The sequence below is a fragment of the Gossypium hirsutum genome, chromosome A09, assembly GCF_007990345.1.
Source record: "Gossypium hirsutum isolate 1008001.06 chromosome A09, Gossypium_hirsutum_v2.1, whole genome shotgun sequence".
Classification (NCBI taxonomy): Eukaryota; Viridiplantae; Streptophyta; class Magnoliopsida; order Malvales; family Malvaceae; genus Gossypium; species Gossypium hirsutum.
Window position 1 is genome coordinate 68,800,536 of NC_053432.1, and position 21,746 is coordinate 68,822,281.

General features: G+C 33.5%; 1 protein-coding gene, 1 long non-coding RNA gene and 1 pseudogene across 3 annotated transcripts; 1 reads left to right on the forward strand and 2 right to left on the reverse strand.

Annotated features, from left to right (window-relative positions):
* Nucleotides 1-6,101: 6,101 nt before the first annotated feature.
* Nucleotides 6,102-13,480, reverse strand: LOC107890096 (uncharacterized; annotated as a pseudogene).
* A 96-nt stretch (nt 13,481-13,576) lies between these two features.
* Nucleotides 13,577-14,528, forward strand: LOC107889327 (uncharacterized). Its single transcript, XR_001681720.2, has 2 exons — nt 13,577-14,115; nt 14,355-14,528. It is a non-coding gene; the product is annotated as an uncharacterized lncRNA (long non-coding RNA).
* Nucleotides 14,529-14,678: 150 nt separating this feature from the next.
* On the reverse strand, nt 14,679-19,500 carry LOC107889326 (protein RETICULATA-RELATED 4, chloroplastic). 2 transcript variants are annotated; one of them, XR_005901145.1, is made up of 9 exons: nt 18,730-19,500; nt 18,431-18,499; nt 17,967-18,098; nt 17,843-17,896; nt 17,692-17,736; nt 17,367-17,506; nt 15,434-15,504; nt 15,176-15,301; nt 15,012-15,093 (listed from the first exon to the last, which is right to left on the reverse strand). XR_005901145.1 is itself a non-coding variant. In XM_016813698.2 (8 exons), exons 1-8 carry the CDS (start codon nt 19,264-19,266, stop codon nt 15,024-15,026), a joined length of 1,173 nt encoding a protein of 390 aa, XP_016669187.1. In that variant the 5' UTR covers nt 19,267-19,500; the 3' UTR covers nt 14,679-15,023. The 2 variants fall into 2 exon arrangements, 1 of the variants encoding a protein (XP_016669187.1); XM_016813698.2 differs by lacking the exon at nt 15,434-15,504 and having other exon boundaries at nt 14,679-15,093.
* Nucleotides 19,501-21,746: the final 2,246 nt, after the last annotated feature.

Here is a 21,746-nt window from a genome sequence, read left to right on the forward strand (position 1 = left end):
AATAAATAATATATATAACAATTTAAAACAACATGTAGAATGTCTACAATGAATAATGTGTGAACAAGAAATTTAAAATAATAATAGGTAAAGCGAAAAATAAATTAATGTAATAATACATAAAATGAACAAATTAAAACTTAAAAAGAATAACGTAAAAAGATTTGAAACAAGTGGTATAAAATCTAGAGATAAATAATATACATAAAAGAATTTTAAAATAACAGTATGTAAAGACTTAAAAAACAAATAATGTATATGAAAGATTTAAAAATGACAGTAAATATATAAAAATTTAAAACAAATAATGTATATATGTATAAAGGCATAAAATAAGTAATATATACATATAAATAAGAGAAAATCTTAAAATGGATAATAAATAAGACATTTAAAAATAAATAAAGAGAGCTTACAAAAGTATATGAAATAATTTAAAATAGGTAATATATATAAGTCAATTCAAGATAGTATATAAAAAGTTTAAAAATAATATGTGTAAAAGAGAAATTTAATAAAATACCAAAACAATTTGAAATAATCAACATGTAAAACAAGTTAAAATATAAAATATACAAAAAACAATTTAAGGCAAACAGTATATTAAAATAACATACAATAACAGTTCTAAAATAAAGAAATAAATTAAATAGCTTTAGGACGCGATTGAAAGCGAACTGAAGTTTAAGGTAAAAATCGTAAAAAGGGGCCAGGGACAAGAGTGAAACACGCTTAAATGTGCAAGGACCAAATGGGATAATATCCCTGGTCTCAATGTGTTGCGTTTCAATTCACTAAGCCATGGATCAAATTGAAAATAAAATGAAAATAGTGGGGCAAATTCAAGAAGAGAAAAAGAAAAGGGACTATATTGAAGCGCTTTGCAGAAATGGAAACCCCATATGTGCAAATATCCCCATATGCATCCAAATCCATGGCACTAACGGTGCCGTTTAGAACATTACAAAACTAAAAAACAAAAACCTTAACATCACGTTTGGTTCACTGTAATGGAATAGGGCTGTAATTGAATAGAGCTGTAATGGAATAGATCTGTAATGGAATAGAACTGTAATAAGTAATTCAACTGTTTGGTTGAATGGAATGGAATAGAACTGTAATAGTATTCTTGTGTTTGGTTGAATGGAATGATGTTGTAATAGTATAAGGAAAAAAACTAAAATGACCAGAATACCCTTAGTAGAATTTTTGTTAAGGGAGATGAATATTGTTATTGTTATTAAATTTTAATAAGATTATTATTGAAAATAATTTAATAAAAATAATAAATAGTTTAACCATATTTTAACATAATTATTATTAAATATAATTTAATAAAAAATATAATTTAATAACATTCATTATATAACTATTATTATATGAATTAAAAAATCAAAATATATAACACTATAAAAAATATATAATCTGCTTTATTATTTTTAAACTTCAATACATATTTAGGCTCCGTTTGTTTGCTAGTAAAATATTTTCCGGAAAATAATTTATGGAAAATGATTTACTTTTCTAGAAATGATTTACTTTTCTGGTGTTTGGATGAATTTATGTAAAATATTTTCCGTTATTTGGTAGATTTCCTGAAAATATTTTATAAAAGCTGTTTTAAATTAAACAAATATATATATCTAAGAATTTATTATCTTTTCATTGTTTATTTGAGTTTATTATATATATACATTAATAAATTTTACATATATTGCAATGTTTTATTTATGGGTAAACTACAAAATAGTCACTTTTGTTTGCCTCGGGTTACATTTTAGTCACTTATATTTGAAATGTTACGTTTTAGTCATTTATGTTATTATTATCTCCCTAATGATAATCCTACGTGGTAGTCCAACTAGATTTTAAGTGCCAACTAGATCTTAAGTATATCTGTTAATACATACTTTATCAGGGTAAATTATACAATTTTCTGTTAATACATACTTTACCCGGGTAAATTATACAGTTTTCTATTAATACATACTTTATCCGGATAAATTATACAGTTTTCTGTTAATACATACTTTACCCGGGTAAATTATACAGTTTTCTATTAATACATACTTTACCCGGGTAAATTATACAGTTTTCTATTAATATATACTTCATCCGGATAAATTATACAGTTTTCTATTAATGTGCTTGTGAAGAAAAATACAGAACAACATTTCATAGATATGTTTCCATCTATTTCCAGATTACTATAGCAAGAGAGTAAGTCAAGTCTGAGTTATTGTGCTTAGTAGAAATAATAGAATGCAATGAGGCTACAAAAGCAAGAACCAGAAATTACAAGCAAATATAGTAATCAGGAGGAACAACAAGCAGTAAGTAATTAAGCCAAGTGGCCTATCAACCTGCAACCACTGGTATAGGGTTTAGACAAAGCAAATCAAGCAACATAGAGATAGATTGGTTCAGTGCAGAATAGCATCAACAAAGACCACCAAATATGAAGATATCCCAAATTTAATCCATATCCTAAACTAGGTCAACAAAACATAGAACCATAAAAAAGGCACAGATGAACTAAATATGAACTATAAAGCATTAAGGAGGAACCGAAATCAATAAATTAATGAACATCCACTAGCAGTAACAATAAGACAAACAGTTATTTCTCTGCTATAAACAAGAATCATAGAGAAGAAAAGCAAAAAAAAAAAAGAACAGAACAGAGCAAACCCCTAAACTGAAATCATAAACAAGATAGAGGCTATCGAGAAGAACGGAGGAACTGGTGACTTCAGTTGACTGACATGAAAGAGAGGAGGAATGAAAGTGGCCGGAGGCAAAGCAAGCAAGAGAGGCTGGGTGAGAGAAGCTGTCGGGTTGAAGTAAAAAAAAAAAAAGAAAACGTACCTTTGAGGAGATGAAGATGAAGGGTAGATGGATGGATGCTTGATTTGGAGAAAAAGGTTGGAAGAAATCTGGAGCAGAATTTTGGGGAGAAGAAATCAGGCTATTTTGGTCTCAAAATCTGAAAATGTATTCGGCGTGTGTGTTGAATAGCAATTCAGAGCCCTCACTACTGAATACCTATTACAGGAGGTGAGGGAATATGGCTGTAATAGCTAAACTGCAGAATCACCTAAACGGTGAACCAAACGTATGAATCACTGTAGCGCGCGGAATAAGGCAGGAATGGCATAACAATTCCATCCAACCAAACATACTGTAAAACTAATCGTTCATTCATTCTTGAACATAAAAAAAAAGAAAAAAAAAACTCTCCTAATTCCTCTCCATTTGACTGACCGTCTGACTCACACCATTCCACCATCATAATCGGTTTCTGGTGATGAAAGAAGGCTCCTTTTAAACCCACTTAAAACCAAACCCGAAGGTCTCAGTATTCAGTCCCAAAATCCCCTCTTTGCTTCGATTTCAGCGAAGAAGAAGGGTTCCGAAAGCACAATTAAAAGGTAATCACCCCCATTTCCCTTTTTATTTTCGAAACTTCAAAGCAAAATAAAAGAAAAGATAGAAAAGAAGTCGAAAAGGATAAAAGATGCAACCTTTTTTATTGATTTTTCTTTTGTATTCAAAATTAGGAGGGATTTTTGTGTTTGTCTCTTTTTCAATATTGTAAAATCCCCCCTTACAATCGTTTGTTTTGTGGCTTTATAGCCGAATACAAAGAGTTATTTTTTTGTCCATATCTGCTACTGTTTGGTTCTGCTTTGCGTGTTGTTGTTGTTCTGTCTCTGTTTGTTGTCCTTGTTTGCGTGATTGCAGGTGCTAGGCTCGGTCAACGGCGGAGGATGCGCTGACATCTCACGTGCGGGGGCAAACGGCGTCTCTGGATAGGAAGCTGCTAGGGTTTCTAACTTTGGCTGAAAATGTTTAATTTTTGGGCCAACTTTGGGTCATTGTAATTGGGCTGTTGTTTGGGTGTAAATGGGTTTAAGGTTATTTAATTTTGGTTTTGTAAAAATGGATTGTTTATTATCTTTATTTTGGTTTCTGGTTTATGAGCCCCGGGCAAATTTGGGCCCTTACAGCAAGACTAAAAAAAACGTGCTAAAAGAGCAGACAAAAACTTCTAAAACTGAAGACTTATTAAACAATTGAAAAACAAATAGAAAAACATATAAAACTTAAGGCAACATGGGTCCAAATCGACACATGAAATTATTTATTATTCTAAAATACTTTTAAAATAGAAACAAATTAAAAAGTTGACGAAGAGCTATTCACTTTTTAAAAAAATTACTGGTGATCGGTGGAGTTTTAGCGAATGGCATGCACCATCATTTGTCCATCACAACTTGTGAAGGCAACAAAGATACCCAAAAAATAGATCTGCAAACTGAAAAGAGAGAAAATATGTGTAGTGAATAAGAAGAAGAAAGAAATAAAGGGTTGATGGGAAAGGAAAAAGACGGGTAATAACCAATCTAGAGACTAGCACCACCGCTGAGCAAAACAAAAAATAAGAAGTAAACAGCTTCGACTATGTAATTATAATTTTTAATATCAAACAAATATTGATAACTGATTGTTAATATTATGGTATATAAAATATAAATTTTAAATAATTTTTAAATCTTATATAAATTATTTTTAAAGTTTAATTAATATATATCATATTTATCTTTTATAATTAATATAAATGAAAGAAAAATTTATAATTTACCACTAAAATGGACTTTTGAAAACCTAAAAGCTAGAAGTTGGCTTAAAAAGCAAATTTGAAAAGTTAGTTTTGGCCTTTTTACTAATGTTTTTAGCTTAAAATGTTGGTTTTGCTTGAAAAGTATTTTTTTTTTGTTTGAAAAAGCAACTAAACTAAATCCTTCATGGAGAATTGTCAAACAGTCTTAAGCCTAATTTCTTATTATAAACTGTCTTAGTAAGATTATCAGCAATTAAATTTTCTTCTTGAGGAATATATTGAATCTACCACTGTTTAATTATTTTCATAATATGCCAAATTCTTCTGACTAAAGCATAATTAGAGTTTTCCTAGGACCTTTCTTGATAACATTGATAGCTTCAATATTATTCGTTTTGAATTAAGACTCTTTTAAAACGTCTATCTAAGATAAGATTCAGCCCCTCTAAGATTTCTCAAGGCTCAGCCTCCATCACTGTGCATTTACTTAAATATCAGGAGAGCCCAATAATCCACCTCCTATTATGGTTCCGCACAAAACTTCCAGTTGCTGCAAATCTCTCATCAATTCTGATTGAATCATCAATTCTCAAACACACCTAACTGCAATCTATAGACGAATTATGGGGAAAACTTTATGGAAAACACTTTAAAAACTCAATAATAAACAAAATTTAAAAACTAACAAATACATTTTTACAATATATTTTTTTTACTAGAAACACTTTTAAAAAGCTGTTCAATATAACAATAATGAAAAACTAGTCCTAAATAAAGTGTGTAACTAAGGAATTGCTTGCCCCCTCTTAAACTTTCTAAAGATACGACTACTCGCTTGCTTCTGCAGTCCAGTATTTTAACAAAGAAATTTTGTATTTATTTAAAATTAATTATTAAAAAATGTAAATATTAGAACAAAATATTTTTGCATTAAAATGAATAATGATTTGGCTCGATCTTATAAGAAACGCAGAAAGTCCCTTGGTAACTGTTTGCATGAAAATGTGAGTCCCTAGGCTAGGCCATTGTGGTTGGTCCCTAGTCCTAACATATTCTTGGGCAGCGTCATATCAACTCTCTCTCTTTCTATCACTTTTTTTATTTGAAGCCCAACAACTGGGGAAATTCTAGGGGAACCTCACTAACCTTCTTTGTAATTGCAAATAGGTTACTTGATAAACAGTTAAAATTTTTGAAAATTATTTTCTTTCATATTTTTTTGTTATTCTCTCGTAATTTTGAATACCTTCATAATCCCACATGATTCTTAGTATTTTTTTTTATAATTTTTAGTATACCATCAAAATTTTTAATATTTTTAACTTGAGAAATCAATTTTTGATATAAAAGAAATATTTTTGCATATAAATTTCTAGTTTCGTTTACATGTAATAAAGAGGTGCAATAAAAATATTACTTAGTGGTGTCTCATAACATATTTTTGGTTATGGAAATGAAAATATAGTAGCTAGTGGAGTTGTCAAATTAACTTTATGATATTAAAAAAAGTTGACTAGCAGCCTATGAGATAAATATTTTTTTAATGTAAACATATCCCTACTATATTTATACATATACCATTTAAGATCAAGACAACCGAAGACGATCCAACTATGCAATGACTTCACCCTTCCTACAATTCCTTAACTTGATGTTCATGACATTCATGGCAGCCATATGCAGCACATTGCAGCAATCGATTTTCCCAGCCTGAAAAACAACAATAATAATAAATCAGAATGAAATGTAAAGCTAATTTATGTTACTCGGATGGTAAGACCAATACCTCCTTCCGCAATGTTGCATTCGAGAAAACTCGAACTCTGAGGATGTTATCCGCCGAATAATTTCCAGGGACGAAACAAGGTTGTAGCCGACGCCGAGCTTTTCGTCTATAGGTTGTAAGAACTACGGAATTTCCTTTCAATTTCCTAATGTATTCCATGAAGAATACATGGGGCGTATGACATGGATCGTTGGTAAGCAACCTGGTGTTGAACATGTACAGTGGAGGCGGACCATTCTTCCAGGGTTTAAATGTCTCAAGGGGTTTCTTTAGGATACTCCGAGGAATAATACTTTCATATATATGAACTGAGTAACCCCATGAGACTGACACAGACCAGTTCATTGGCTTGTCGTAGCATATCGTTTGCTGCGCCAGCCGTGATTGGTCGATTTCGGCGGCTTTCATCAGATGCTTTACTCCTTCGGTTCGGTTCCTGTTAGGGAAGATTGGGTCTATATTGTCGAAATGGTGAAGTGTAACAATCGGTGCCTGTGGATGAGCTGATATCATGCCTGATATATCTCCAAGAAGATCAATCTGCAGTTTAATGTCACAGTTGAAGATCAATCTGTACTTATGAATGATAATCATTTAATTAACAAATTTTCCAATCTTAGATCACCCAGATCCCAGTCCCAAGCAGACTAAACCCAGGATCAATTTGATACAAAGGAAATATTATTATAGGAAAAATGAAAGGGATTGTAGGTTTACTGCGCCACCTCACACACAACCAAATTGATAATCGAAGGGAGTAGTGTGTAAAAGTGGGATTACCTGATGAATACCCCTTTCAAGGGTTAGAGCAACCCCCAAATCAAATAAACAAGAGGATGTTAAATGGTCACTGGTATGCATGAATGGGTATCTTTCAAGGCAATCATTCATCAATGGCGCTAGTTGTTCCACTAGTGAATAGCTCAAAGCATATCCAGCACCACCGTACTGTTAGATAAAATGGCAGCAACAACCAAACAATGAAACACTAAGAGCATAAGCTCTTCAAACAGCAAGCAGAAAAACACAAAGCATCAAGAGCATAAGCTCTCGGTTAACAAGCAAAAGGAAAAAAAAAATATGTTTGATTGAAACCGAATGATCATACCATTTTTTATTTCATTTCAAAATATAGAGTTACAAAAGTGGAATGTTTACCTAACAATTTCCACTAAATTTGGCAACTTGCCAATTAATAATTAAAAAGATGAAAGCATATTAGCTATCATTATGTTGTTTCAATTATAGCTATCATTATGAAACCAAGTTGCACACCAACTTGTTTCAATTACAAAAGATTACAAATATTAAAAATAAACAAAATAAACAAAATAAACAAAATGCACCAAGTTGCTCCTTTGTTGCTTTACAGTCCATGTTCAACACTCCTCCTTGGACTGTAGGCAACAAATACCAATTGATTTCCTTAGAAATTCAAACTTGATTGTGCCAAGAGGCTTTGTCAAAATGTCAGCCAATTGATCTTGTGAGCTGCAATGTATTAGACTCACTTCTTTGGATTGGACAACTTCTCGAACAAAGTAAAACTTGAGCTTAAAATGTTTGGTTTTGCCATGAAAAACAGGATTTTTAGAGATGGCAACTGCTGACTGGTTATCCACCAAAATTTCAGTAGGCTCGAGCTGTTCTTCATTCAAATCACATAGCAACTTCCTAAGCCAAATGGCTTGATTCACTGCTGCAGCTGCTGCTATGTATTCGGCTTCAGCAGTAGACTGAGCAACAGTTTGTTGCTTCTTTGAACTCCAACTGAAAACTCCCGAACAAAGTGTAAAAAAGTAGCCTGAAGTACTTCTCATATCATCAACTGATCCACCCCAGTCACTATCTGAGTAGCCAGTTAATTTCAGCTCACTTCCTTTCTTGAACATTACACCAAACTTCAAAGTACCTTTGACATACCTGAGTATTCTCTTTGCTGCTTTCAAATGAGTTGTATTGCAGCTGTGCATGAATCTAGACAGTAGACTAACTGAATGCATAAGGTCAGGTCTGGTTGCTGTCAAGTAAAGTAAACATCCAATCAGGCTTCTATACTCATTTTCATCTACCTTTTCTTCATTTCCAAAGCTGCTTAGTTTCTCTCCTACAGCTAATGGTGTGCTCACTGGTTTGCTGTTTTCCATATGAAACTTAGTGAGAATTTTCAAGGCAAATGCATGCTGGCTGATAAAAATGCCTTGATCAGACTGGTCTACTTCCATACCAAGGAAGTAAGTCATGATTCCCAAGTCTGTCATGTCAAACATGTCTTGCATATTCTTCTTGAACTCCTGAATCAAATCGACCCTGCTTCCAGTCACTAATAGATCATCTACATATATTGAGACAATCAGCAAAGTCTCATCTTTGGACTTCTTTATAAACAAAGTTGGCTCACTCAAACTTTTCTCGAAATTGAGCTTAGACAGGTAAGCATCTATCCTGTCATACCAGGCTCGAGGAGCTTGTTTTAGTCCATAGAGTGCCTTCTTCAGCTTGTAAACCTTGTCCTCCTTTCCTTGGGCTTTAAATCTATCAGGCTGTTCAACATAAATCTCCTCTTTAAGGAAGCCATTCAGGAAAGCTGACTTGACATCAAGCTGATGGACCTTCCACTGTTTCTGTGCAGCCAAAGCAAACAGGAGCTTTATGGTGTCCAGCCTTGCTACTGGAGCAAATGTCTCCTTAAAATCAATGCCAAACTGTTGATTGTACCCTTTCACCACAAGCCTTGCCTTGTGCTTGTTCAAAGAGCCATCAACATTGAATTTGGTCCTGAAAACCCATTTGACACCTATGACCTTCTTCTGATCAGATCTGTCTACCAGATCCCAAGTGTCATTCTTATGGATCATGTCGATTTCAGCCTCCATAGCCTTCTTCCAGCTCTTGCTTCTTGCAGCTTCTTCATAGCTTGAAGGCTCAACAATGGCCACATTGCATCTTTGGTAGATATCAGCAATAGACCTGGTCCCTCTCACAGGAGTATCATCTACATTGGCATTACTGACTTCATTTTCTGCCAATTCCAAATTGTTGTCAATCTGCTCTTCTTCAAACCGACTTGTGTTAGAGCCATCTAGACTCCAAAACCTTCCTTCATCGAATTTGACATCCCTACTTACCAAAATCTTCTTGGTTGAAGGATCAAATACTCTGTAGCCCTTCTTGCAGCTACTGTAGCCAACAAATATACCAGGAACTGATCTCTTCTCAAGCTTGGTTCTTCTTTCTGCACGGACAAGTACAAAACACATGCAACCAAACACTTTTAAATGGGAAACTGTTGGTTTAAGATCATACCATGCTTCAAAAGGAGTTTTATCATTTAAAGCATGTGTTGGCAGCCTATTGAGCAGGTACACTGAGGTGTTGACACCTTCAGCCCAAAAAATGTTTGGAAGCTTGCTTTGAAACAACAAACACCTGGTCATGTTCATCACTGTTCTGTTCTTCCTTTCACATACTCCATTTTGCTGAGGAGTATACACTGTGGTCAATTGATGATGAATCCCAGCCTGCTCACATATCTTCTGAAATCTTTCAGACAAGTATTCAGAACCATTGTCTTTCCTCAAGGCCTTAATCCTGCAGCCTTTTTGATTTTCTGCCAATGCCTTGAACTTTCCAAAAACTTCAAACACTTCTGACTTTTGTTTCATGAAATAAACCCAGCAAAATCTGGTCAGATCATCAATAAACAGTATAAAATACTTACTGCCATTCAGTGAAGGAGTCTTCATTGGTCCACAGACATCTGAGTGCACCAATTCAAGTCTTTCTCGAGCCCTCCATGCTTGGTTTACTGGAAAAGGCAACCTGGCCTGTTTACCAAGCTGACATACTTCACAAACAGACTCATTTGTATCAACCTTAATCATGTCCTCTGTCAAACTCATCTTGTGCAGCAAATTGAGTGACCTAAAATTGACATGGCCAAATCTTTTATGCCACAGATCAGCATTGTCAACTGAACTTGTATAGGCTCTTCTCTCAAGTTGGCTCACATCCAACATAAAACACCTATCTGCCATGGGTGCTGAAACAACTTCTCTACCAAGAATATCATTAATAACACAAGAATCATTCTTGAAAACTAGAGAGTAGCCTTTCTTAACTAGCTGACCTACACTAAGTAGATTTTGATCTATTTTAGGTACATAAAGCACATATGAAATAACCTTGTTACCTGAACTAGTGTTGATCACAACATCACCTCTGCCTTTAGCTTCAATCAGATTCCCATTGCCTATTCTGACCTTTGAAGCAAAACTCCTGTCAAGATCCTTGAACAGGCTCTTATTTGATGCCATGTGATGTGAGCAGCCACTATCCACAAGCCAACTGCATTTGGATTTGCTTGTGGTTGTAGAACATGAGGCAGTGAAGACATGCTCCTCCTGAGCTTAAAGATCTTCAGCAGTCTTGGCTTGTACTGGCAGAGTTTGTGACTTTTCTTGATTTCTACAAATCTTTTCATGATGACCATATTGCTTGCAGCTCTTGCATTGGATGTCTGGTTTGTTCCAGCAATACTTCTCCAAATGGTTAGTCTTCTTGCAGTGAACGCATGGTGGAAACCTCCTTCTACCGACATCTTTCTTTGATCTTTCCCTCTTTTCAAACCAAGGCTTCTTAGCTTTCTGACTTGAGCTGGAGCCTTCTCTGACCTTTGCTTGAAAAGCACCTTCAGGACTTTCCTCCTGCCTACTTGCTCTTCTCTGCTCAAGTGCATAAAGTGAGTTAACCAACTCAGACAAAGAAATGATTGTGAGATCTCTCGAGTCCTCCAATGAGGAGATTTTTGACTCAAACCTTTCAGGTAATGTGGTAATAACCTTCTCAACAACCCTGCTGTCACTGAAATCTTCTCCAAGGAGTCTAATATTATTGACAGTAGCCATAATCCTATCAGAATATTGCTTGATAGTTTCTGACCCCTTCATCTTCAAATTTTCAAACTCCCTTCTAAGATTAATTACTTGTTGCTGCCTTGTCTTGTCTGATCCCATGAACTCCTCTTTCAGCTTGTCCCAAGCTTGTTTGGGTGAGTCACAGGCCATGATGCGAGTAAAAATTACATCAGACACTCCATTCTGTAGGCAGGCCATGGCTTTATGCTTCTTGGCTCGCTCCTCACCATGTTGCTTGATCTGAGCAATGGTTGGATTTGCTCTCAATGGTAGTGGCTCGACATCATTTTCAACTGCACTCCACAGATCAAGTGCTTGGAGGTAAGTTTTCATTTTAACTATCCAAATGTGGTAGTTTTCTCCAGCAAAAATTGGTGGTGGAGGAGGTGCAAAGCTTATGTTGCTGAAACTGATTTTCCAGAAGCAAAACTGACTTTGTTTTGAAAACTAAAACAAAACCACAAAGGTCCTCAAAGATAGGATGCTCTGATACCATTTGTTGGATAAAATGGCAGCAACAACCAAACAATGAAACACTAAGAGCATAAGCTCTTCAAACAGCAAGCAGAAAAACACAAAGCATCAAGAGCATAAGCTCTCGGTTAACAAGCAAAAGGAAAAAAAATATGTTTGATTGAAACCGAATGATCATACCATTTTTTATTTCATTTCAAAATATAGAGTTACAAAAGTGGAATGTTTACCTAACAATTTCCACTAAATTTGGCAACTTGCCAATTAATAATTAAAAAGATGAAAGCATATTAGCTATCATTATGTTGTTTCAATTATAGCTATCATTATGAAACCAAAATGCACCAAGTTGCTCCTTTGTTGCTTTACAGTCCATGTTCAACACGTACGCCATATCAAAGGCGAATAGGAAGTTGGAAATCACTGACTCCGAATGCATGCCAACATAATATTGCTTTGTGTGGTCATACTTGGCCAACACTTGTACCAAATTGTCGATGAAAAACACCGTGTCATCATCCGCCATTACGAACCATCTCACACCTTGGTTATCCCCTAGACTAAATGAGTCCAATACGGATCGGAAAATCCGAGCCTCGATCGGGTTGGCCAGCTTCGGGTATATCGGTAACTTAGTGGCATCTGTATTCAGCGTGGAGAAGTTTTAGGCCAAGGGAGGAATTCTTTAGGGGGAGGTGAGTCCATGAAGATGTTTCCCCTGGTTTGGTTTGGTCTCCACCAGGCTTCAGTGTAGGGTCTCCTGGTCAGCCATGTTTTAGTGCAGCCGACCAAAACGAACTTAATGTGGCTAATGTTTGTGGGGTAATTCACAGTTTCAGTTGAGTTGGAGAGTTTCACCACCATTGGTGACAACATATCTGAAGAAGGCTCATTACAGGGAGGGTTATACAAGAATGTGTAGAAAATCAAAAGAAGTGGACCTAAAATAGCTAGCAATTTGCCTAAAGCAACGAAAGAACGGCTCCTAAACCTGTGTTTCATTTGCAGAATCAAAGGAAATGAATGAACTCAACAGAAACCGGAAATTTCTGCTGCATGCAAGTGCAAATCTATGAAATGTGGGTTTCAGGAGGTTGGTTTATAATCAGGATTAACCGTAATTGCAATGGATGAAAATGTTGACTTCGTTTAGATTAAAATTGAGTAAGAAAGAGCCAAAATGAACCGAATGGAAAAGAGAAAGTGCAAAAGGAAAAAGAAAAGAAAAAGGAAGGAAGGTGTTTCACTGTTTTCGATTAAAAAAAAAGAAAAGAAAAGATTAGTTCATTAGTTTTGTCTATTTGTGGAATGGTAATAAAAACAAGGAAAACTGGTGTATTTTGTGTTGGTCGGTTGCATGTTGAGGGAAGGATGGGTGGCAGTAGATATGGTCCAAAATGAGGGAGAGATTGGTGATGGAACCTATCATCTCTCGTATGCTTTCATCTCCATATGATTTAATGAAGAGCGTTTCAAAAGGAGAACTCACTCCCTTTCTTTACGTTTTGCCCCTAAATTCAGGATCGAAGTAGAAAGAAGCAATGGTTTCAAACATCAGTTGCATCGGTTCAGGTTTTAATTGGTCTAAAATCTCACTCTTTTCCACTCATTTTCGAATGCCTTATCATCCCACCAATTCCATTTCTTCAACCATCAATCATATGTCTCAATTGCTGACATATAAACCGAAATGATTTATCCTCCTCAAATTAATATTTTAAAAATATGTATATAATTTTTTTCAATTTTTTAATTATATATTTTAAAAAATTTTAGGTGATGATATATCATCGCACCTTATTAAATCTAAATTTAAGGATTAAATTAAAAAATTGTCAAATTTTAAAGATAAAATATTAGTTTATCTCAAATGAAAATAACTAGAATTATTTAAAAATAAAAATAAAAAACAAAAATCAATTTATTATTATTAACAAATTTTTTTGGAATTTTCATTATGTCTTTTTTGTTTTATTTTTTAAAAGTGGTTTAACAGAAATTCGAAGTTTAATCCGTTCCACCTCCGGTTAGTTTTTAGTTTTTACAATATTGGGTGGCACTCGAGTTGTCTGAATTTGAATTATATGATTTTAGAATAACATATAAATATATTAAATATTAAGGAAAGAAATGTTGAAAAAGATTTTTTTTTTTGAGGATAAGAAAAATAAAATAAAAGAAGGATATGGGAATAACAATATTGTTAAATCTCCAACAAAAATCATAATATCTTCGAAGTTCTACTTCTCCCTCTGCCTCTTGTTCTCGCCCTTCTTTTTGGACGGCAGGCGCCAGCCATCGGAGAAGCCCTTAGTGTGAGTCGCCTCTATTTCTCCCACTTTTTTTTTTTAATTAGTAAGAAAAGTTAATGCTATTTCTTTCTCTTATATGATTTACAATATTAGATCTGCGATTTAATTGAATGCTTGCTAAGATAAACATTCTGCCCTTTGTTTTCTTTCGCAAACCTCTGTATCTGCATTTTCTTCTTCATTCAGCTTAACTTTTATATATTAATATCAATATTTTATGAATTATAACTTAAAAATTTCAGGTGTAGCTGACGGACTCATTATTTTATGCATGAAACAATTGATCATTGTGATAATTTTCGATATATTTATGTAACAATTGAAAATTTAAAAATTATAATGATTTGTATTCAAATCATTTAATTTTTTTTTTATTTTAATGTAAAAAAAGAAGATAAAAATACATTCAAATAGTATTTATCACTCGTAGAAGAAAAAAAAAAAAGGATAGTTATTCTATTAGCTTGGAGAATTGCAGAAAGTCTTTGTACTAGACATGAATATAATACAATGAAAAAGAAAACTTGAAATCGCACTATGAAATACAAATACAAACACTGCTCAACTACAAAAATATGCCGAATCTATATAAACATAAATTATTAAAATGCCAAAAGTTATATAATCATAAAATAACTTGACATGAGAAACTCCACAAAAATGATACCAACCCTACAATTGTCAGGTTTGAAAGGTAATGAAACTTGAAAATGGGTGTTTCTCTTTTCTAAACCTTAAAACTTATATTCTGTAATTGGGATAAGAAGCAAAAGGAAAATTCAAACTATTGAAATGTCAGCTTAACCATGAAATTTGTATTCAATGAAACCTACCGTCTACAACTAAGGTTTTCCATCCCTCAACCATGAGACCAGCGAAGCTGCATTCATGGTGAGTTTAACCCACATTAGTCACTCCAATGCGGTGTTTTCTTCTTCATGAGCCTTTTGAATGCCGACCAAACGAGCGTAATCTACCCACCTATTGAAGTGAAATCGTGAAACTTGAGAAGCTGTAAGCAGCAAATTGACTATCCTAGTTGAAGATTGATATTGAAACTTACAATAGGGAACCCAAGAATGTGTTGCCTGTTCGAACGGCAAAGCATATTGCACTCAACATGAGCTTGTGCTGGTGTAGCAAAGGCTCCAAAATACGCTGTTCAATTACACCGGCCAGCACTTGATACCTATTGGAACAAAACACAATTAGTCCCCAGCATTTACGCATCATGGAATAGGTATTTCAAGACATTCTTGTTTCATGGGTACACATCTGGAATTAAACAGAACTTCAAACAACAAAACTTCTCATCTATTACCTAAATTCTATGTTACTTTGACTTGACTGTGAGTGTTGGATATCTCATACATGTATATCTCATACCTATGCCTGAAAATGTGCAGACATGCATGTCAAACATATGAACTCTTCAAGAAAAATGAAAATTTAGAGCATCATAAGCTAAAATTTTTGTCAATATAGTAGCCAGATATTTAGCTAGACAAATACTCTAAAGGCAACTAACAGAAGAGCAGGTTTTCCTTCCTCCTACCTACAATACAAATAGCTACATTATCGTAATGTTTACCGACACCAAAACAAGCAATGAACGCATCCACTTCGAGCTACCTGTCAGCAATAGCTAATGCTCCAACAAAACCTTAACTTAAATATTACACTTTACATTTCAATGGTTTTTATGAAATAAATCAGACGTTCACCATTTGCTACCAAAAATGACACCCTAGTTCATTGGGAGTTGAGATCAAGACAGCACAGGACTAATGAACATACTGTTTCTCTACTGGCATTGGTACGTATTGATATCAGTCTATTTTGAGGTACTGTTTCAGCTACATTACTATTTTTAAAAAAATCTGATATGTATATAAAAAAGTATTTACAAATATCAAATAATTAGATTAAATAAATCATTAATTTATATAAAAATATTCTTCAATAAATTTCACAAAAACAATCTATCATTAAATGAATCTAAAATAAAGAAGCAAAAAAGAGATTATTCCATTTATTAAACAAAAGAAAAATCATTCAATACTAAGAATATAACAATTCATTATTCAATAAATCCAACATAAATATTAAAAAGATAGTACCGATCGATACACTGTACTCCAACGGGCACGGGCGAAATCAACCAGTATGCACAAATATAGTTGTTACCAACAAAATAGCCAAGCTTAAAGTTATTGCTCCGGTTCACTACTGGAATGGAGCGTTTCGGCTGATACAACCGGTAACCTTGGTTGAAATTCCAACTTAGAGATCTACAATATTGAATCTTAGGATGGGAGAATTTGGCATTAGGGGATGAGAGAGCAACCTTCCCGTTTGTATAGCTCAGTATTATGTCATATTATCAGAATGTATCGTTGCTAATCGTAGTGGTAAAACTGTAAAGCATTTCTGTGAACAATGTAACTTTTGAAGTCTTAACATCTAATTTATAATATATATATAAACATGAATTTCGAAAAACTTTTAAATAGGTCCTTTTCTATTCATTATATTGCTTATTTTTGTCAATTTAATTTTTTATTATTTATAAAATTTATCACACTTAAATATAAGAATTCTAATTATATTAAAAAGATTTTTGTTGAATGAATTTATGTAATAATAAATGAAAAGATTAAAATTTATATTGAATTACTTAGTCATTAAATTATTATTTTCCATTGACCCAAAAAACAAAAAATATATATATTACTTTCATTTTAAATATAAAATATTAATTATTTATATAATAGATAACTTTATAAATTTTATAAACAATAAATTTATAAATCCAACATTATATATTATATTTATATTAATTTATATATCATTAAAGAACAATTATGATCGATTTATTAATTATATTATTAATAAAAGAAGAAAAAAATAAAAAATTGAACAGAGTAGAATATCAATTTACAATGTATTAGTTATGCTAGCATTGTAAAAATTATCAAACTAATTGATGTATTTGAATCATGCTTGAGTTATTATTATCTTGAATAATTTTTACATAAATTACATGAAGAACAATTATATATATATTTTCTGCAATGCCTACTTCTACCTATAACTTCTGAATTTTAAATTGAAGGGAAAATCCCATTAAGCACATTTGAACCCACTTTCTCTTGGTTGTTACAATATCAACAGGGCCAACAGAACTAAGGCTTAATTGGAAAGATTATATAACTTTAATAAATTACAGAACTTAATGTCTAAATTTTACACACCTGAGGTTGCTAGAAACTGCCATGTATACACCATAGGCAACACTGGTGGATAGTATGGGAACATTTTCAACTTCTGCTCCGGAAGACTTATCAACAGCCTTTCTTGCATTAATCAAAGCATTTGTGACCGCTGTCCCAACCTACAACAAAATGAAATTCCATTAAGCGCCACCCAAATCTGGTTTCATAATTCAATTTCCAAAAAAGCAATGATATTCTTTCTAGAAACAGAAAAGATAATAAGATTGGACAAATACCGAGAGCTAAAAACAAGCATTATAACTGTAAAAATTAGATTGCAAACAATTTCCGACCAAACACTTACCAGTGAAGAAGTTGTTCCTACTGCAAAAAGCTTGGCCCCGTTACGCTGCAAAGCACATAAAACATGAAATGGTGGTTTGTCATTCATAGCTCAGATAATCAGAAATCTTATTCTTTAAAGTTTACAAGATACAAAATACAAAAGATCTTACCATTACGGCACCTAATCTTTGCAAAAGTGAATATGAGGTCCCCGGGAGAGCAACCTGCAAACAGAAATTCATTACCATAAAACAACAAAATATCCATAAATAAAAAAAAAAAAGAAGAAGAAACCTGAAAAGCATTATCAGGGCAGCTATAGAAGAACTTGGAAATGGCTCCAGCGTTGACAGCAAGAGGAGGCCGGAGAGAGACAGTTGGGGCAGGAAGATAAACAAGCATGAAATCTGCAATTATGGCCATTACCTAGAAAAAAATACGAGTTTCAAGTGATTGAAATAACAGAGTTGGATATTTATTTCATAACAATCCATGCATTATGTGCTAATGTAACTCTCAGGATCAAGGAAAAAATACATTATAGAGGCAAAATATATAAAGTTAAAAAAAATACAAATTTTGCAAAAGGAAAGTCTCAATGCTTACTCATAATACAAATTCAGCCATGAAATCAATCAATATCCTCATATACATAGTTTGAAATTAGCAAACAAGTCATCCTTGCTATTCAGAGCAAAAGAGGGGTGAAAAGGTAAGTGTTTAAAAGAAATCGGTTTATGAGGCAAAAACAGGCATACCACATCTGCAAAAACTATTTCCAGCTCCTTGAAAAAGTTTTCTCTGCGACGTTCATATTCTGCAGCAGTCTACAAAACAGGACATGAACATAAGCACAGCTACTGACAGTTAAAGAGTGAAAAAAAAAATAGAATTATGCATAACTAGGATGACAAGAAGTGGATCTTTTGAATTCAGATAGGGGATTTTAGGTATCCAATATTCTGATTTACTAAAATGAAATTATATCTTACAACTTGTCTTTTAAAAGTTAAAGCATCATCAAATGTAATGGAAGTTGAGGGGTGAAGGAACAAACCTTGGTGAAGATCCCAACACCACATTCCATGGCGACTTTAGCTAAGAAAAGATCATCAGCCAAAAGCCTCTCTTTAAACCCACCAAACTGCATCAACCACCGCATGAACCCCGACTTTTCAAGCCCCAAGAACCTCTCTATAACAGACCCAGGAATCCTCCCAGATTGAATCGCAGCCGCCAAGTCCTTGGGTAAACTCTCCATTGATCTACCTGCCTCCGCCAACACAACCATAGCTTCTTTCCTGTTCTTATCACCCGCATCCTCACCACCACCACCACCACCACCGCCATTGCCTTTTCCATTGTCATCGTTTCCACCGCCACCATCTGAGTTGTTGATATCGCCACCATTGCCACCGGGAAGGGCGGAGAAGGTTAAAAACGGAGAAGGTTGGCGGTAGCGGAGAGTGGTGGTGGTGGTGGAGAAGGAGGAAATGGGGAGGTGGAGAGGGAAAGTGGTGGAAATTTTGGGGATGGAGAAAGACTTATGGAGAGGAGAGAAGGAAGGGGAGGAAAGGCAGGTGGCGATGGACATTGCTGCGACGGGGGGGTGGTGATGATCCCCCTGGGTTTTGTTTGTGAAAAAACTCCAAACGCCGGCAAACAGTCTGTGTCTCCAAGGGTTTTCGTGTGAAGGAAAACTTGTTACGTTTTATTTTATTACAAAATTTGGTTAAACATAATTTGGGAGATATGGTAAGTTTATAACTTTTTGGTTGTTCCAAGTGCCTTTCGTTGAAATGGTAAGGTAATAAATTAGATGATGTTGATTTCAAATGGTAACTTTTTGTTATTTTATTTCCCTCATTTTACCACTAAAAAGGTTGTATATTTTCGTCTCATTTCCCATATATAGCATCTCAAAAGCATTTTAAATTTTATGAATAGCCTAAGTTTAATGATTGAATTTTAAATTTCACTAAAACCATTCTTAATTGTTTATCTTATTTTGTTATTAGATTAGGAGTTTTAACCACTACAATATCATGCATCTCCTAGTAAGATTCGTCAAAGACTTTTCATTTCACATTCATTCTCATGACAAATTTGGTCATATCATTTACTACTATGTTCTTCTGTCTTGATACATATATGACACGAAACTCCCCCACTTTTACCTTAATAAGTTTTGATCTCGAGTCTGACAACTCAACAAGTTAATTGCCTCTATAAAATTCGTCTCTAGGACAATCTTCTTAACTCCCTTTTCTTATGCGAGTTTAACTCCCTCAAAAGCCCCCCACTATAACTCAACTTCTAGCACCGGCCAAACCCCTAGCTTACAGGAGAACCCCCAAAATCAATATCCCTTATTGTCCTCGACCACTCCCCCCACTGCAACAACAAAGAGCCAACTCCCACAACTGCATCAGTAATCACCTTTATCCATTCCCTGTGCTGTTTCAAATTTGTAGATATAATTATTTCAAAATTTGGTTAAAAGCATTACTTTACGCCTTTCTTAGGAAAATGAGTTGATGTAAAATGCATGATTTCCTGTTAGTGATCAATACATTAAAAATTAATTAATGAAAAAAAAAAACCTCACTGCAGCATTTAAATAAAAATCAGAAATCAGAACACAAGAAGTACGTATTTTTTTTTCTAGCTTTATCTTTTCCCTATTAAAATTTTGTTGTTTCATTTTTGGGCTATAATCTGATTTAAGGCATATTTGTAGAAAACCTATAGGCCGAAAATGGTTTCCTGCATGAACCAATTTTCCATACTTTATTTTCTTTGGGTACATTTTTTCCATACTTTATATGTATAAAATAATCTTAATTTATACGAAATTTTGAAAAATAATTTTTACCCATTACATGAATATCATTGAAAGAAATACCTAAAAGGATCACGATATATATATTTATACATTTTTATAAGATATAATATATATTTTTTGAAATAATGATAGATTTAATTCAAAATTTTCCTTTATTTTTAAAGTTGTGAATCTAATTGCATTAATTATAAGAAAACATAATAAGAAGTTGTTATTTTTATTTATATATTTTCGACTACATCAATTGAATTTAGATTTGCTGACATGAGTATCTTCCTTCTTCTCCTCTTCATCTATATTTTGTTTATTTTCTTTTCTATTGCCTCTGTTAGTTTTTAGTTATGCTATTTGAGTTTTAATCCTGTTAGTCAATTTAAATTGTACTAATTCTTAATTTATGTGTGTTGTAATATTTGGTTAAACTTTATAATTGATCAGATAATTTATTTGTAATAAATTTATATTTGTCATATTCGAGCATGTATTTGTCTTTTTATACATTAATTGTACACTTCAAAAATATACTTTTACAATATAAATTATGTTTTAAATATTTTTTATCATTACCATTAAAAAATTGTCAATATAAGTATCTATATATCTTAAATTATACACAAAGTTCCTTTATAGATACTGCGTATTGCGATATAACTTTTATTTTGAAAGGTATGCATTTTTTTTAGTAAGAGAAAATTGTATTTTTATATTTTTATTACAAAGTGCCTTGATAGTCATTGCTACACTGCCACCATCACCACTAGCTTTAGGAGCTACAACAACAGCTTTTAGATCGGACTTACATCCTCACGAGACTCTTTTTAAATGTCACAAATTAAGCAAACAATATATGACGTTTTAGATCAAATTTCTTGTGGCGTTTTTAAACGTCACAAATGAGGCAATCATTTCGTGACGCTTATTATTGGTCAACAGCTCTTTAAAAGTAATGGAATTAATATTTTTTGTGACGTTTTGAAAGTGTCACCGAAAAGATACCTTTCCTTCACTTTTTTAAGCGTCATGATTTTTAGTTACACGAAATGTCACAAGTGTCAAAGATTACTTTTTGTGGCGTTTTCTTTTGTTCTTGTAACGTTTTTAAATTGTCACAAAAAGTCATTCTTGGTGTAGTGAACAACATTGCCGTTTGAAGGAACCGAAGCCAACTTCTTCTATCCAGATGTAATTATCTTGATGGCATCTTTGCCTTTGACTTGGAACAATAGCAA

What these genes read in the sequence shown, in the direction of transcription:
- LOC107889326 (XM_016813698.2), bottom strand. Translation starts at nt 19,266, where the DNA reads ATGTCCATCGCCACCTGCCTTTCCTCCCCTTCCTTCTCTCCTCTCCAT. An exon ending in AAAGATTAGGTGCCGTAATG is followed by an intron (nt 17,737 to 17,842) that starts GTAAGATCTTTT and finishes TGTGCTTTGCAG; the next exon opens with CGTAACGGGGCCAAGCTTTT. An exon ending in TAGGAACAACTTCTTCACTG is followed by an intron (nt 17,507 to 17,691) that starts GTAAGTGTTTGG and finishes ATTTTGTTGTAG; the next exon opens with GTTGGGACAGCGGTCACAAA.